This window comes from Lathamus discolor, chromosome 6, assembly GCF_037157495.1.
Source record: "Lathamus discolor isolate bLatDis1 chromosome 6, bLatDis1.hap1, whole genome shotgun sequence".
Classification (NCBI taxonomy): Eukaryota; Metazoa; Chordata; class Aves; order Psittaciformes; family Psittacidae; genus Lathamus; species Lathamus discolor.
The window spans coordinates 23,873,971-23,892,097 of NC_088889.1; the positions used below are offsets into that span (position 1 = coordinate 23,873,971).

At 37.1% G+C, this 18,127-nt stretch overlaps 1 protein-coding gene across 7 annotated transcripts in view; it reads left to right on the forward strand.

Moving 5' to 3' along the window:
- The window catches only part of PPP1R13B (protein phosphatase 1 regulatory subunit 13B), a 72,034-nt gene that overhangs the window by 15,831 nt on the left and 38,076 nt on the right, over positions 1–18,127 (forward strand). For 6 of the 7 annotated variants that reach the window (XM_065684706.1, XM_065684707.1, XM_065684705.1 and 3 more), the window contains exon 2: positions 11,938–12,085. In XM_065684706.1, the coding sequence (XP_065540778.1) occupies positions 11,938–12,085 (148 nt within the window). Of the gene's footprint in view, positions 1–9,567; positions 9,690–11,937; positions 12,086–18,127 lie in introns of those variants that run through there. The other variant, XM_065684711.1, reaches the window with a different exon arrangement.

Here is an 18,127-nt window from a genome sequence, read left to right on the forward strand (position 1 = left end):
TTCTTCCCTACAGGCTGTGGGGCCACTCTTGGCCCTGTACTGGGTGGCCCCACTTAATCTTTCCAAACCATTTGGTTTGGAGGACCCTGGGTTGGAGATGTGAAGAATAGTAGAAACGTGGGCATCATGTTTATATTTTATCAAAATAGAGCTGTCAGAAATAACGGACAAATGGACTTCAGGAAAGATGACTGCACCGATATAGCTGTTTTGATCTGGAGTCTTGCTTTCTTCTGAACGCCTGACTTTTCCTGCATATTACTAGTGTTCCATGCCTTTGCAAATGCGGTGTCTGCTGCATTTTTCTAAAGAATTTGGCAAGAATCTGTTGTTCAAGGAATTCTCGTAATAGGTAGGCCTAAACAACTACTAAAATACATAGTTATAGCAAGGATATCTGCTATTTCTTAACTAGATTATCAGTTGCTTTTACTTTTTTTAATAAGCGGCACAGAATTGTTTTGCCTGCTTTTTACTGTATCTTTCAAGGTACTTCAGATAAATCTCATTGAAATTAGGCAGCACTAGAAAAGGTTTGTCATCCTAAGATTCACAAATAAAAAATATTCTAAAATGTAAAAAAGAGTATCTTTAATGAAGCCAGTAAGTGTCAGAAAAATGCTAGGACTTCCTGGCTGATGGGAAGACCAGTCTTCTGTTCTTGGCTGATAGATAGCAGAGACTCATTTGCCATCTATTATTAGAGAATACTAATCAGCAGGGTAAGAATACTTACTTATATGTACCGAGTTGTCATGAACCTTGTGAGGGGGTTAGGAAATTCAGCGGCAACTGGTCAGTCTTTCAATAAGAGTTTCCAGCTTCCACCTTTTAATAACAGTTGTGTATATGATAAAAGATAGTGTACAGTCCACAGTCTTTTAAACAGTGGAACCAAACAAAATTTCAAAGCCTTGCTCTGGAAAGAATAAAAATATCTCCATTTATAATGTATGTTGCCTAACAGAGAAGTGTGCTCAGCAAGAGCTTGTCAGTGTACCTGGAATTATCCCCGTGTTTAAAAGACTTCTACATGGTAACTTGTGTCTTGACAGTCCTTTGGTAGAATTACTTGCATCAAGGAGAACAACAAGATCTCTTGCTGTTTCTCCAGATGTAGCAATTTAGGAACCAAGCCAACAGATAATACGATTCAGGGATGTTGAACTCATTCTGTAGCAAGTGCCAAATTACATTTTCCACTAGAAAACATCACAAGAGGCATGTTTTACAGATTTTTCTAACTTCAGGCTGTGTTGCTTTAGCTAATGCCGTTAAATATTGCACTTGGACAGAATTCCGTTTAGATTAATAGTTTTGTTTGTGGTGCAACCTTTTTTATTCTTTTAACTTTTCCCTTTTCAGCTATCCCCCTTTTCCCTTCTGTAGCCAAAAGTTTACTGCCCATCTTTTAAATTGATTTATCCAAATCTCAGCTTCTGCTTACCTTTAACAGAACCATCTGAATCTAAAAGAAGGCATTCTGATGTTGTGACAAACAACAAATGGCTTCTATAAAGACAACGTCTGGAAAGTTGGCAGTGGTTTAGTACCATGGATTGACTGTGACTTCTGATACAACAAAGAAGAGTCTAAAATCTGATCTAGGATTATAATGTCTAAATGATCATGTCACTCTTCTGTTGTAGGCAGATGCTAGAAATGTTGCATTTGTTAGGTCAGTTTTTTTTTAGCCCTATTCATATTTTGCTCCTCACAGCTTGCAGAATACCCATTCCAGTCTGTGGGTTGCTTGCATTGTTTACACAAATGAACTTGTAGTTGCTATTGTTTTCATTAGGTATTGTTTTCCTGGAGCTCTGGATGTCTTTCAATTAACTACTACAATACCTTTCATTTAATAATCTGTGGATCTATCTTGTTTAGTTGAATATATTAAATATGTGATGATAGCTGCTGTTTCCTTCCTCTTTCAAGAAAGTTGGCTTATTTCTCTGCTGTACAAAAAGCTCTGCTACTGAAAGAGGCTTCAAATTCTCCATTTACCATTGATGCTGTAGCTTTTTATCTTTCAGTAACATAAAGCAAGAAAGCATCATAAATATCCCTTCAGCAAATGAATATTGAGGAGATGTAGGATTTTTATAAGTCTGAATTCTGTTGAACACCTGCTGTCACATATGAAAGCTCACTTAACTGGGGAGGGCAGAGGCAACAGTCCTGAAAGTCCTAAGAGGAAATGTCTGTGGTTTTTATCAGTTCTTTAAGCCATTGTATACATGTAGGCTTTATAAAAACGTAGGGAAATACTGTTTAAGGATTCCTTTTAATGCTGTGCTTTTATATTTTTATAATGGGAGTTAAATATTAAAAAAAAAAAGTTATTCCTGTGCTCTCGCAAGAGAAGTAATTTTATACCCCTCCAATAAATGTTGGTACAACTATTGTCTGACAACACTATTGTGTTGTTTTTTTCTCTTGGCTGTGCTTCCTGTACTCAGATTGTCTTGTGCAGAGCCTGATGAGGGTGATCTCAGGGTGTATCAATTTTATATTTTTTCAGTGATTGCAGACCAGCAATTAATGCAACTTGTGTACAAGCAAAAACTACTTCTGTGACAGAAGCAGAGTTTAAGTACATTTAAGCAACATTAAATTTTCAGATTTGATCAAAATTGCAAATGTTATCTAAGACTAATATTAGGTTGTTTATATTTTAGACTAACCTTACAATTCTTAAGTTACTCAACAGTGAAAATTACAGATTCAATGTTTGTTAGTAGCCCATAGCTGAATGCTATACATTTTTAGTGTCTGAGACTTGTTCCCAATTTTGTGAATTCTTTTGCGGACCATAGGGAGGCAGTTGGCTTCAAATTTGAAAGTGTACTAGGAAACATGCTATTGGTTTCACAAGTCTGCATTGTGGCAGAAAACCTTACTCATTTTTGTGTTCTCTGCAAACTCAAGTCTGTGGTTGCATGGACTTTTTGAATTTCACTAGTAGTCAAAAAACATCACTACGCTCTAAATTTTGGCCTGAACTCAAAGTTTGTACAGCTTGGATGTGAGGAAATGTATTCAGAAACAGGGAAATTAAACACAGTTATTTCTCACCCCATATAAAGGGAAAATATATTAAATGAGAGAAATCTCCTGATGAAAAACTCAGTAATCAATAATTCCTCTATGTCTTGATGCTCTTATTTGAAAGAAGACTCTTAAACACATTGCCAGAAATTACTCAACAGATCTGTTTTTAAGCATAACAACTTCATCTGAAGGTAAATGATTATTGGAACAAAGCATGATGGTGAATAACTTGTTTATTCAAATTTAAATACTTATTTTTAATATAGGAATGTGAAATGGTTTAATATTATTACTGTTTTGCTGGGGTTTATACATAACATCAGAGATTTATTTGGGTTTTGTTTGCTCTGAAATCTCAACAGTATATAAAGAAATACTTATGACTTGAGTCAAGAATGTATCTTTACATTGCTTTAATTAAAACAGTTTTGTGGTTATAATTCCGTAGTCTGATTACTTTTTAAAATGTAATTGCTTAAAGCCTCACCTCATTAACTATATAATCTTAAAAAAGGATGGTGTTCATACTGCAAATAAAGTTACAATTCTGCTTTAGTGCTAGAAATATGCAACTAGAATTTCTACAGCTGTAGCTGATGCAAGGTTTATGTAATGGTAGGAATTCCAGGCAAGCGAACTTGTATGAGATAATGGATAATATGTAGCTTTTCTCCAGCCATTCTACATGATGCAGAGTTGGGCATATTAGTTTGTCTTGTTACCAAAGGGTTGATTTTTTTCACTACTTCACATCTTGCCTGCATCTCATTTTGCAATTTTTATAGTAACTGAAAATCAGTCTTAACTGAAGTTCGTATTTGTTTCATGGGACTTTGGCATCTTATGAAGATACGGTTTTGGACATCTTGGTTACCCCTCTATTGTAGTAGCATTTTAAATACAGCAAGTTCTTGGTACTCCCAAGTCGGCAAAATCAAGGATGAATGTTATTAAAACTTCTTGAGAGATGTTAAGGTCTCTACTCTGCAAGAGAGATTTACTTTGAAGATGTCTTTTCTTTGCTCGCTGTTCTCGTCTTTGAGTTGTAGGCACCACTAAGTTTTCTGAAACGTCAAAGCAGAAGATTGAGTGGAAGCTTTGGAACTCTTTATTAAGGAGAAATGCATGGTGAGAAGATAATGCCTTCCAATTCCTGTGAAACAGAAGGAATGAAGTTGGTATTTCTATCAGAAATGTGTTTTGTACTTTAAGTTCACTGTGTGCCAGCCTTTTAATAATAAACATTCAATGTATTTGAAAAGTCTGATCACTGCTGGAAGAGGCCTTTTTATAGTTTCTTACTATAAAATATCTGAACACATTCTTTACATAATGAAATTTGTAGGTTGGTTGAATGAAAAAAACAACCCACAACCAAAAAAATTAAAGGTAAAATCTAAGAGGACTAAACAGCAGTGTGTGAATTTAGCCGTGTTAAACACTCATTATATTCTTAACTCATAATCATATGTTTGATAATTCTTGAATTGGCAAAAGTTATTAACACAAGATCTATTATGCACTGTATCTTTAGTATCAGGTAGGCATTCCTGTATCTAGATTTGGGTAACAAGAGCAATGGATAGCACATAGGGAAAAATTAATGGTTTTAATTTTCTCAGGATATGGTTGGTTAGTTGTTTTTTTTTTCCCTTTTTGTTCACTACTTGAATGATCTTCTAATCTTTCATAGATGTGACTTTTCTAAATTACTGTTGTGGACATGAAACTGGTTACATGAAGGAAAAGTAATGATCGTCTGATCCACTTCTGCCAGGAACTTCCACTTTTGAGTGGAAGTATGTGTTAAGAACCGGTTACATGTAAAGTAAAAAGCCAGCTGAGTAATTTCCCATCTTCATCACCAGAAGTCGCTACTTCTCTTTTTCTCATTGAATATATGACTGTAAGAAAATAATCTTGAGCTTGTTGTAAATTCTAATCTTTCAGCATGTCCTGAAATAGTATTTGTCTGATTGCTTTCTGGTAGGCTAAATAATTCACTTTCCTGCAAGCAGGATTTCAGGAGATACATATGTATATGGACTGTGTTATTGTATTTGCAATATTTGTTGCATCAGCTGTCTGAGTTAGTAAATTAACTTGGACATAAGGCAGTGGAAGTGTGGGTGTACAATTTATTCTATTCAAGCACCAGTGTTTCAGGTCTTGGTAGTGTAAGTTAGTAGTTGAGTAAGAGGTATTTCTTGTCTCCATGAAAACTGTTGTTAAAGAGGATCTAATTAAATGTATACCTGTTCTTTATAATTGGGGGTATTAGCTGAAGATCAAAAGGTTTACTTCTTTACTAAGACTGTAGAAAAATAGTGAGGGGAAAAAAACTGTAGTGGTTGGAGTTTTAACTTTTTAGGCTATTTCTTCTTAAGAAACAGTGTGCTGCATGAGCTGCCATCAGGTTTTGTGGTGCTGGTTTAGTTTTTATTCCAATCACAAGTACTTGCATTGTACTAGAAGAGTGCAAATGAAGTTGCAAAACTCAAGTAGGGAAGACAAGTTGGTTTTTAGGACAGCCTGAACAAATTCGTCTAGAACAAAGGTCATCAGACTCATTTTAAGGATTATTTTTTTCTATATAATAGTGTGTAAAGCATTGAGTTGTGGCCTTGTGGGATCTCTGCTGTGGTAGACAAGATAGGATGCATCTCTGTTGCACAGCTCTTGGAACCTTGGTTTGGGAAGAAATAGGAGATGAACTGGACAGAGAAGTTTAAATAGACAAAGCGGTATTTATGAGCCTGATTGGCAGCACTTTTCAGCATATTGACAGTTTACTTGTGTTCAATGTATTTTGTAGCCTGAAAAGCAAACAAGGGTCTTCAGGGAAAATAATGAGGTTGCTTTGCGAGTGCATATAGGGCATGATGAACAACATAGAAGATTAAGGGAGTGGAACATCTCCCTTATGAGGAGAGGCTGAGGGAGCTGGGTCTCTTTAGCTTGGAGAAGAGGAGACTGAGGGGTGACCTCATCAATGTTTACAAATATGTGAAGGGTAGGTGTCAGGATGATGGAGCTAGGCTTTTTTCAGTGATATCCAGTGATAGGACAAGGGGCAATGGGTGTAAACTGGAGCATAGGAAGTTCCACGTTAACATCAGGAAGAACTTCTTTACTGTAAGAGTGACAGAGCACTGGAACAGGTTGCCCAGGGGGGTTGTGGAGTCTCCTACACTGGAGATATTCAAGGCCCGCCTGGACAAGTTCCTGTGTGATGTACTGTAGGTTACCCTGCTCTTGCAGGGGGGTTGGACTAGATGATCTTTTTAGGTCCCTTCCAACCCTTGGGATTCTGTGATTCTGTGATTCTGTGATAGAAGAAAGCATAAAACCACCCGTTTAGCACAAGGAGGGAGGAAACTGGTGTAAAGGACTGATTCAGCATCAATTTCTTGATATGGCTTGAAAAGTTACAGGGAAGAAGATTCCACTTCACAGTAGGGAAGTGAAGAGCAGTAAATTATGCTTATCAGGACTGACACAGAAAAGCAATGTGGTCGAAGCCATAGGTATGAAGAATGATTTTTGCTGTTACAAGCATCATGAATAAAAAAGGCACAACAGTAAAAAGGTGGGAAACTGATAGGAAAGTTTTCAGACTCTGAGAGCATTAGCTTATAGTTGATAGGAAAAAACCCTATCTATTTATATATAAAACTGGAGATAGATTTGAAACGCAAGGCAGAAAATGCTTCGTGTCAAAGATGTCTGTATTACAGCTCACAGTGGTAGGTACCTGTGTGGTGTTACGAATATGAAATCTAGGGAGTCTTCGGAGAAACGTGGTTAAGGATTAAATGTTACAGCCATATGGAACTTTAATTGATAGGTAGGCATTCACAAGAGTTAACTGAAGACTGTCAACATTTTAGCTTCCTTAGCAAGAGATCAGGGCCAGAAAGATAAAATTGTGTAATCTCTATGGATGACACCTGTTGAAATTTCTGTAGGTGACATTATCCAGCTGTAAAAAGAGATGGTATAATAAGTGAGGATAAAGATCTCGTAGATATATCCCTCTTTTCTACCTCCTCAAGAAACTGCAGGGATGATTGTGTTCTTTAAATAACACAGGAAGTGTGGTTGAAAGAGGAGAACTGGGGTAGGAATGGAGAAAGGGGAGACAACATTCTTAAGATGTACAACTACTGGACTTCTCAGTCCAAGCATCTCTTGGACAGAGATTTGGGCTCTGCTGATTCTGAGGCTCTCCTAGGAAGAGGTCATCTGTAAGCTGAGGAGTGAGATGACAAAGCAGGTTTGAAGGCCGGTTGTGATGTCTGATACAGCTTACCTTGCGTGTAAAAGACCTGAACTGTGAAGGGATATACTAGAGTTTGCAAGGAGGTTAAAAAGAAGAGTACAGAAAGATGAGAATTCGTAAAAGTTGGAGTAAAGCCATTGGTTTGGTAGCAGGAGCAGTAGAGGAGAGTAACAGAAAACATCCATGCGTGGGTTGAGGAGGAGGAGGGAAGTCTAAAATTTGGAGCTTGGTGTTCACTGTGAGAAAAATACATGATATAGAAGACCTGAGGTGACTTACTCATAAATCAGATTGATTCTGTTGTGTGACATTGTGTCCAGTTATTAAAAATGTTGAATGATTGAATGATTCTAGATGATCTTGAGGTCCTTTCCAACCCTAACCATTCTATGATTCTATGATTCTATGGATGGAGAGATTATCAAAGAAATGCTGCAATGGTTACAATCTCATTTGGCACAATGGGTTTTATAGTTGATGCTATTTAGGAATTAAATCCTTTGATTAATTATTTTAAATTACCAGTTCTCCTGTGTCTTAATCTTTGGCTAAGAATGTTTCATAAAGCTAATATACTTCAGTGGATGTACCATGTATTTCATATCTATGCTTCACTCTTACTCTTCAGTAGCAAATTACCAGGTTCCATTAGTGCTTCTTTGTATTTTATCTCTATGAAATACCTCTGATTCTTACTCATCCCCACCACAAATAGGGACAGCTACTACACTGACTTGAAAATCTAATTATTATTGCAATATATTAATAATGTTCAATATTTTGAGTCTGTTTGTGTGTGTTTCAGGACATGCAGCACAGTATTTTGGTTCCTTTGGTATTACTCGGACAGCCTAGTAAAAATAAATCCTTACTTAACCAAATTTGCCTGAGGAATAGTATGCCAATAGCTGGCTACAGCACCTTGCTTCCTCATTAGTGAGATACCTTTCCCTGGGCTGTCTAGTAGATGATATTGTGAGTGATATCCAGCCTTGCAGAAGGCAGTACTTCTGATGCACTCTAAGCTGAGACAATCAATCAGTGTGTTGGAGATGCAACACCAGGCCAAAATTTGCTGTAAAGGGGACTGTTGAGTTTGTATAGTGGTTGAGGTCTGAATTTATGGAGAATTTACAGAAATCTGTGGGATAATTCATACCTCCAAGGTTTTTCTTTCATATTCAGCCTGTCTGCAGATGCAGGTAGATAATCTGGAATACGTGAAACAAGTTCTCTGAGCCAGTGTTACCTTTACAGCAATAAAAAAAATCAAAACCGTGTAAAACCACACAATGGTAAGCCACTGTATTTATCCTTTCATGGTAAGATAACAAGTCTTTCAGGCAAATGATACAGAAGTGATGATACGATGCATACTGCTTTTGTGAAGCCAGGGTCTCTTGGTATTCTCATAATGTTGGAGGAACTTGGGTTTTATTTTGAAATTACTATCACATGTTATAGGGAAGCTTAACATTGGCATTAATAACTGTCAAATTGATGGTGTTCAATTTAACTTAATTTACTTTTTATATGTTCCTCAAATTTAACTGCAGAGGAAAAAGAAAAAAATGGTGGGGGGAAGGGTTTTCTGTCATCCCTGTGGCTAGGAGAACTAGTGGATTTAAATAGTGGCAAGGAAAGCTCTGGCTAGACTTTAAGAAAATTCTCACTGCAACAGGAATCCAGGATTTCTGGAGTGGATGGTTCAGGGCAATGGTGGAATTTCCATCATGAAAGGCTTTTCAGAACAGGTTAAACAAGCATCTCTGCAGAATAAGATAGGTATAGTTGATCCTGCCTGAGGCCAAGAGGCTGCAGCAGAATGACCTCTTCTAAAGCCTGTTGTTTTATGTTCATACATGACTCTTCTTAAATCTAAGGTCAAATTGCACTACTAGATTCCACATCAGATATTTATTCTGGAAAAGATTCCACAGCCGCTGAATATTCAGATTACATCTGAATCTTCTACAGGGAAAAAATAACATAGTGAGCTGCTTTATAGTAAGTGGTTACAGGCACTTTTGTTGCTATCTGAGGCTGCCTGCTATAGTTCCTTCTATCTCGTACCACAGCTTTTTCTATAGTTTCCTTTAATGCTGCTGTTGGAGAAACTTGGAGGTGAATTTTAGTATACACAAAGCCCTGGATGACTGCTTCTTGTGTTGTAGTTACTTGAAGACTTCAGGATACAGACTTGGCAGGCTGAGGAAGAATAGAAGCATGGACTAAAATAGCCTGGAGGACTGACGAGGAGACTGAGAGCTTGAAGCCTGGGCTTTCTTGGAATTTGTCCTTGGAATTTGGAATCCTATTGACTGCTCTCGCCCAGTATCTAGCTGTTACTAATGTAAATCTCCAGTTTGGTACATGTATATGTCCCACAGATAAAAGTATTATGAATGTTTTTAAGAATTGCCTATGCAAATTGAAGCACAGCTCTACTTAAATGGAGAGTGTGCATTTAATGAAGAGCTTTAAAATAACGAGGTTTAGTCTTTGTGACTCAACATGTGATGCCACATTTTATTTACTGTAAAGATCTGAAAGAACTTTCTTTGCAGACAAAATCTTGTCACATTCTGTAGGGACATATTATTGTGGTATCTTTTGTCTTTTTAAACATAACATTATTTCTGTTCCATCCCTTAGTTTACAGAAAAGTATTTTGACTGCAGTTGGGAAATTAAAGTGCAGAGAATTATAGAATCATAGAATAGTTAGGGTTGGAAAGGACCTCAAGATCATCTAGTTCCAACCCCCCTGCCATGGACAGGGACACCTCACACTAAACCATCCCACACAAGGCTTCATCCAACCTGGCCTTGAACACCTGCAGGGATGGAGCACTCACAACCTCCCTGGGCAACTGATTCCAGTGTCTCACCACCCTAACAGGAAAGAATTTCCTCCTTATATCCAATCTAAACTTCCCCTGTTTAAGTTTTAACCCATTACCCCTTGTCCTGTCACTACAGTCCCTGATGAAGAGTCCCTCCCCAGCATCCCTATAGGCCCCCTTCAGATACTGGAAGGTCCCCACGCAGCCTTCTCCAGGCTGAACAACCCCAACTTCCTCAGCCTGTCTTCATACGGGAGGTGCTCCAGTCCCCTGATCATCCTCGTGGCCCTCCTCTGGACTTGTTCCAACAGTTCCATGTCCTTTTTATGTTGAGGACACCAGAACTGCACACAATACTCCAGGTTAAAAGCACCTGTTTAATTTTAAGGAGGTGCTTAGGGTGCGGTGTCTTTCAGAGGCTTTAGTGTAATGTAGGAATACTTGTCTTTGAATACAACATGTATTGGTCCTCAACACAAGAAAAAATAAATCACTTTAGCACCATTGTATTAGGACTTTGTTTCTTGGTAGAAAGTTCTTTATCTTTTCCTTTTAACGAGCCCCCCAGCTGTTAACTATACACTTCCAGTGTTTGAAGTAAATTACATGAGGGCCTACAGAACAAATAAATGGAGAATACTGCATAAGGAGATGGACCTTAATAAGGGGAATGTAGTAAATGAACATATTATTAATGATCATATCATAGTATGTAGGCACCAGGGGGGTGAGGTGGGTTAAGTTAATGTAAACAGGTTTTGAGTGTTTCACTTTATGGCAAGTTACACCTGGTAACATGAAGAGGGATGGGAGTATCTCTGGGTAGATGTTTGTGCAGACATGCATTTAAGGTGCAGCAAGGAACTGGAACAGAAGTTTATGGCATCCCATAGTGCTAGGCTTTTTCCTTCATAGATTTCACCCCGCTTTTCCTTCTTTCTGTTTTCCTTTATGTCAAGTCATCGTGAATGTTGTAAAGAGTGGGGGGAGGGGAAGAATAGTTATTTTCTGTTTTGTGGCTACTTTCCAGCTGGAATGGCTGGGAGCAGTTACTAGAGGAAAAACAGTATTTTGATGTTGTAACTTTGAGTGAAGAGAGCACAGTTAGTACCACTATGGTGAGGTTGTATCTACATCTGATCAACAGAGCAAGCTCAGGGGGTGGGGCCAAAGAAGTACAGATAGAAGTGACTTTTCAGAGGTTTTTAGCTCTAGCAAGTATATTGAAAAGATGACTTGACAAATTTAACTTTTTTCTCCCCCTATTTTTCTTTAAAACTCTGAGGCTTACCATTTAACCAAAGGTTTGCAATTCAACCAAATGTAACTATCTTCAGACAAATTGCAAGTGACATCCATCATGCAAAGGGTTGCCACCTTCAGGTTACTTTGCTGAAGTACAAATTCATTTGCAACATTGAAATGATATAATTCCAAGCATCTAACATAGCCAAAACTTGTTCCTTCTGTCCCAGGCGTATTTTCAGACAGAACTAAACCATTTCAACTGAAGCCTTTAAAAATACCCAAAAAAACACCCCAAAAAAGTCAATTCAATGCACTGTCAAAAAAATTCAACACAAAGGAGTAAAGCTTTGGCAAAGTTACAAGAAACTGAAAACTACTTTGACGGACTGTGGCAACCAACCATAAGCATACATTAGCATTTACAGGGGGATTATAAATCTTAGCCATAATCTTATTCTTGTCTCTTTTTTTCTTTCTTTAATATTCTGCTTTTTTTTTTTTCTTTCAGATGATATTAACTGTGTTTCTGAGCAACAATGAACAGATTTTGACAGAAGTTCCAATTACACCAGAAACAACCTGTCGTGATGTAGTAGAGTTCTGCAAAGAGCCTGGAGAAGGAAGCTGCCATCTGGCTGAAGTGTGGCGTGGAAATGGTAAGTAAAATGTTCAGTGGAAATTGATTTAAATATATGTACCAATTATAAAAAAGGTAAGACTAACTTTTCAATATTAATGATTTCAAATTATACTTTTTTGTCCTGGCAAACTTTGATGCAAAGCATGGTAATTCAGTATCTGTAGAGATTAATGCAAATCTTGACTTTTCTTTTTTTTTTTCTTCTCAGATGGAATATTTGATGAAATGCATGCTTAAGATACAGTGGTGTTCTGTATTTCAGTTTTTCACATTACGTAAACAAAGTATACAGTATCCCCACCTTGGAAAAAAAAGGGGGTGTTTGTGTGTATTTTCACTTCTAGAAGCCATTTATTTCAAATAGGCATGCAGCATATACCAGGTGGAGGGTATTTAAATGATGATACAGAAGCTCAGTTATCTTCTCTTACAGTCAGTGGATGCAGATTACCACCTGCATGCTTTCAAATCCTGTTTCCTCACTTAGGCATGTGAACACAGCCTGAAATTTATGAATGGGTATAGATCTTTTTCCTTCTGTGTCATGAACAGCAGATGTTCTGCAGACAGAACTGTGCCAGAATTGGACATAGTATCTCCAGTTTCTTTGTGAACATTTCATCTCAAACATTTTGTAGCCTTCCTTGGGGCAGGTAGTAGTGCCCATATCCCATGTGTGTTACAGAATAATGGGATGGGCAGTTCTTTTCAGGAGTGCATCCAAACAGCCCTATTATGTATTCTGTTCCTAGATGGATTCTTGGGATTGCATATGTAGTACAAACTCCAGGTTATAGTATATCAGTGTATGAATGGGAGTAGAATCAGTGGATGGCTGAGGATAACATTTAGGCAGGTTCTCATCACTTAAGTTACTGAGGTCACCCCTGCTTGAGCTGTTTGTTATCTTTTTTTATAAGAAGACTGAGGAGGTCATAACTTGATATTGAATTCTTAAATTTTACTTAGAGGGGTTTTAATTTGGTCAGGTTTTTTTGTCAAATAGACAAAATGAGCATTATTCATATGCCTTTGGAGCTTTTAAGTATTAGCAATCTAGAATATTTTCCTCCTGGGGAGCTATTCTTCTTTTCTAAACTGTTTTAAGACTTTGTAAAGGGAGAGGATTCCTCAAGAAGCTATTTCCTAACTGGATGGGAACTCGAATATCCCTAATATTTCCAGTCACTTCTCTGTGAAAGTGTACATGTATGATATGATTTGTTTTTCTCCTCTCACAATACTTTGAGGATGTACTTTTTAAAAAGTATAGCAAATGCTGTCAACTAGCTTCAGAGGATTACTGGAAACCAGAAAAGTGATCCACAGCATCTTTGTGGGACACTTAGACCATGCAACTATGGCAAATGCAAGCACATGATTTCTATAACTTCTATGGTGGAGAAAGTGTATTTGTGGATGTAATATATCTCAAAGTGTTAGATACATAAAGCTAAAAGTTTCTAGGAAGTGCGAAATAAAACTTCTTCAGGAAGTTGTGATGGAGAGACTAAGACTAAATTTTGGGTATCTACCCTGTGAATTATGCATCTTTGGTCCCATTATAGTCAGTGGAGATCTAGATATTACTGTGAGTAGAACATGAAGGTCACTGATCTCACTAGTTGTTATCTACTCCACTTTGAGCGTTGGACCTCACCCAGTTGTCTGAAGTAGACATCTATATACAAATACCTCCATTCAGGAGCAGAGTCCTGCCCCAGTCTTCTACGTATTGAATGGGTTTGTCAGTCTTTCCAAAATGGCTTTGTGGCTCCAAGTTGCTTTAAAAACTTGCGTGTAGGTGCTTTCACAAATCTAACTTCACTTGCTAAATACCCAAGGTCATAACTACATAAATCTATTCCATTGAAAGTGTAGAACAGAAAAGACTAGAGAAAGTGACAGAAAAAAATTAAACACTTGCATGTGTTTCTGGATCTGTGACATGCCTGTACTGCCAGCAAAAAAGATGTTCTGCACATTGATTTTAAATCTCTCTGACAGGAATTACAGCACAAGCACACAAGCATTTTGTTTGTTGCTCTTAACTGTAGAATACTGTTAAACAGCCCCCCCTTCTCCCTGCCCCCCCCCCCCGTGTGTTGGTGGCCTCAGCTTATTGCCCCAAAGTGTGGGGTATATAAATTTCTCAGTGAAGGAACCTGATTTTTTTTTTTTATGATTTTTTAAAATATGATAATTTTTTCCTCAGCTGCTGCTGAGAGCTGAATTGAACTCTTTCCCCTGAAGTTTTTAAAAATAGTTTTGCCTGGAGCAGAAATCTGATGTAGAAAACATGTCTAAACAGTTAAATGCAACAGATACAACAAGAAAAAACTTAAACTATGTTTTTGAGTGGGAAGTGTAAAGCAATTTGCAATGAAATTGTGGCATGTTGTGCCAGTGAAAGTGTGGGTTTTTTTTCTCTTCTATTGTGCTGTCTCTGACCCCTCAACCCTTATCCTCAAGAGAGGGCTACAAATGTTTTTCAGAGGACATTTTTGAAAGTAAAATTAAAACTAGAAGTTAATACAGAAAATCATGGGTTGAATAAACACATTAGCTTTTGTCATACATCGTAAGTGGTCTTTTTTGTTGGTAGTCTGTGTTGCACAGATGACTAATCGTAGCTCTCACTAAAAGCACACTGTCATACCTGTCCTCTTGTGAATGTGCTTAATTCCTCCATTCTGTAGGTTGCCACAGCCTCTTCTAGGTAGCCCCACTGAATAATACATGTGTACTCAAATTCAAAGCAACAGGGCTTCTATATTGTAGTTTTATTATCAGGTGCAAAACCCAGTTTGTGTGCCCAGAAGCTTCTCCATTTCCTAAACTCTATCAATCTAGCAAAATACTGTCTCTTCTAACAAACTTTCTCTTCTGAATGAGAAATAATTTTATTTTTAGAGGGTGGCAGAGACAATTTGTCTTCCAGAAAAATGTTCTTAAAATACATGAAAGTTTAACTTCAAAATTTACGTAAGATTTCTAGTGTTCAGAGGAGGCTTACAATAGCTTAACTGCTGGAAAACATATTTGTTTATTATGTTAGCTTTTCTCTCTGCTTTTTTGTGTGACAAAGAAATGGTTGAGTTTCCCAAGAGTTGTAAAATAGTTTAGGTATTGTTTGTGTTAGGGTTACGAAACTGATTCTTATTAGAGCTGCATGACATAAACATTTGGTTTATTTGTGTTTCATTTTTGTACTTCATTCTGTGTTCCCCCTTCTTTCTAGTTTCTTGAGGTGAGTAATAGCTGAAAAAGTCTCTGTGTCTGATGTATTAGTACATTGTGCTTTGTCAGCTTGAAGCTTCCTCTGTTTGCATGAATTTCTCATGCTGTTACAGGAAAAAAAAAAAAACATAGAATGTTCTTCCTCATTCCCCAGCTATTGCAAATAGCACTTGGTAAAGAGGAAAGACAGGTGTGATGCTAGGAGCTTGTGTGTTTAAGAGAGAATGGATTTCAACCTTTTAAATCCACCAAGTACTGAACTATTTACTTAATCTACATCTGGAATGCCCTTCAGCAATTGGTATTAATTTATCTTCCTCAATTTAGTGGTAACATAGAGACAAGTGACTCTGAAAGAGAGAGTTATTTACAAGTGTACTTCTGCAAACCTGAGAGGGAAAAGACTAATTTCTGATCTTGCAGTTGACTCCCCAACTATGGAGATAATCCATTACTCAGTATTGTGGTTTCATGTACAGCAGGAATAAATGTGTTTATTACAAACAGCAGAATACTTGTAATCAGGATTAGAAGGGCTTCTGAAGTAACAAAACTTTGTTTTAAATAGTGGACATAGGGTTCTAACAGAAAGTTTTTTGGCAAATCTCTTATAAAACATTGATTCAGTATCTATGTTGTGGTCTTTCAGGGTGCTTCAGACATTTCAGAATACTTAAAACTAGCCCATCCTCAGAACTTTGTACTTGAAAGGAGTCTAGCTCAGGTCTCAAAGGTTTTCCAGAATTTTCATCCAACTTAAAATCTGAAGCAGTTTTTGCAAATAATGATGGATATATGCATATGATGGTCTTCCACTTAGTTATTAATGAAAACATTCTCTAGATGATTGTTTTTAATGTGGTGTTCGTGTACAGGGATCCCGCCTGTTTATTATTACTCTACACCTGTTCTCCTGTTTCACCTTTTCTTCATTCTCCTATATTTAAACTTAATAAAATGGAAGTTTGAAATAGTATTGTGAAACAGTTACTGACAAGTGTGTCTGAAGCTATAACAACTGTTATAAAGTTTAACTGCAGGTTGGTTGTTTTGGTTTTGATTTTCATCCTTAAAGAACAGGTATTTCCAGAAAGTATCTCTGTGCTATCCTAATTTACAGCAAATATAAGATTGTGCTTTTTCTGCAATTTTTATAGACTTAGAGGATTTTAACTGAAGGAAGGGATGGGGACTTCAATTCTCATCATGTCTTGTGTCGAGTGTTAATGTCCGTATCTTCTTTCTTTTCTGAATGTGTTTCATGTAGCTAAGTTGTGCAGGATAATTAGTGCTGCTACATTTTTCTTAAGTGATGATGTTGATATTATTTTAACCTGTTTTCTGTCTAGTTTAGGGCAACATATCCCAAAGTTGGTTTGGGGGTTTTGTTTTTTTTGTGGGTTTTTTTTTTTGGTTTTTTTTTTTTAAGAAAAATTGCAGAAGTAGTTGAACGTGTCTTTCCCATTTCTCTCCATGGTTATGTCTGAAAAATACTAGCCTTGATTCTTCAAGGTACATTATGGAAATGAAACCTTTTATTTTGAATTGCTCCTGGGATCAGGGCCTTTTAATGACACTCCAGCCTAACCAGGAGTAATGCTGCAGCCACTCCTCACCATTCCAGATTTAGCCCAACCCTGTTCAGACATCCAGTTTCTTGATGCCTTTTTATTAAGCTTTAGTTTTTTGCTAGGTTTAGTTAGAAATTTTTCTGTTTGGGAAAGATTCCTAAAGATTATCTTCTGGGTCTCTGAACTAAACCATTTAAAAACTTTTACACTCTGATCTTTAGAAGGCTTATACTGAAGTCTTAGTGGGTATGCTTCAAAGCGCTTGAAATCTTACTTTACTTTAGGAGTTGAAAAACCTGAAAATCATGTTTTTAAAATTCCTTTTCAAGAACTGAGTTGTAATAAGGCCCTGACCTTGTTCATGTGTATGTAAACACTGTTGACAGTGGCTCTTGGAGTCTACTTGAGCAAGGAACAGCAAAATACAAAGATAAACGTCTATCTTTTTAAATCCAGGTGTTGTGGGGGCTTTTTGAGGGGCGGGTGTGTGTTAGGAAGATGAGTAACCAGTCAGCTGATGGACATAACTAGCATGTGGTTTAAATGACCCTTCCCCACTGAAAGCAGCTAGATCGAGTATGGTGAATTTGTGCAAATCATTATACCTATTTGAAGTCACAAATTCTGACAAGACGCTTGTGAATCAAGCCATAAAAATGTATTGTTTCTTAAATATGATGAGTATCCCAAGAGTATCAAGGCATGTATACATTTATGTAGTTCATAATACACATAAATTCATAAATTTAGGTAACTTTCGTTATAAAAAGGTATATTTGCGATGTGGGTTTCCCAAGCTTTCTCCAAGATACCTGTTATATCTTTGAATCATTTTGTCTTCTCAAGTCAAACAGGTTAAGTATGAAATGGATAACAAACTGTCAGTGGTGCTGTGCCTGGTAGGAGATACTGTGGTTTGGCTTTTGGGGGCAGAGAACATTTTGCTTTGCACAGTGAAGGATGCAAACTCCACCTTTTCGTTTCCAGCCAAGCCTGATCTCCTGTAGTAATATTGGTTTGACATGGTGCTGCATGTAGGAAAGCTAGTTAAATGTCTTCTAGTATAATTTTATTCTGATTAGAAGATATCTTCTAACTCTATGCTTAGTATTAGATCTTAAAGGGGAGATTTTCTTACCCTAAAACTTTAAAAATAAATGCAAGTATAATTATGGAAACAGGGGAAACTTTGCTTTTGATTTTTGGGGTTTCTTTTTTGTTGTTTTTGGGTGGGTTTTTTCTCATTT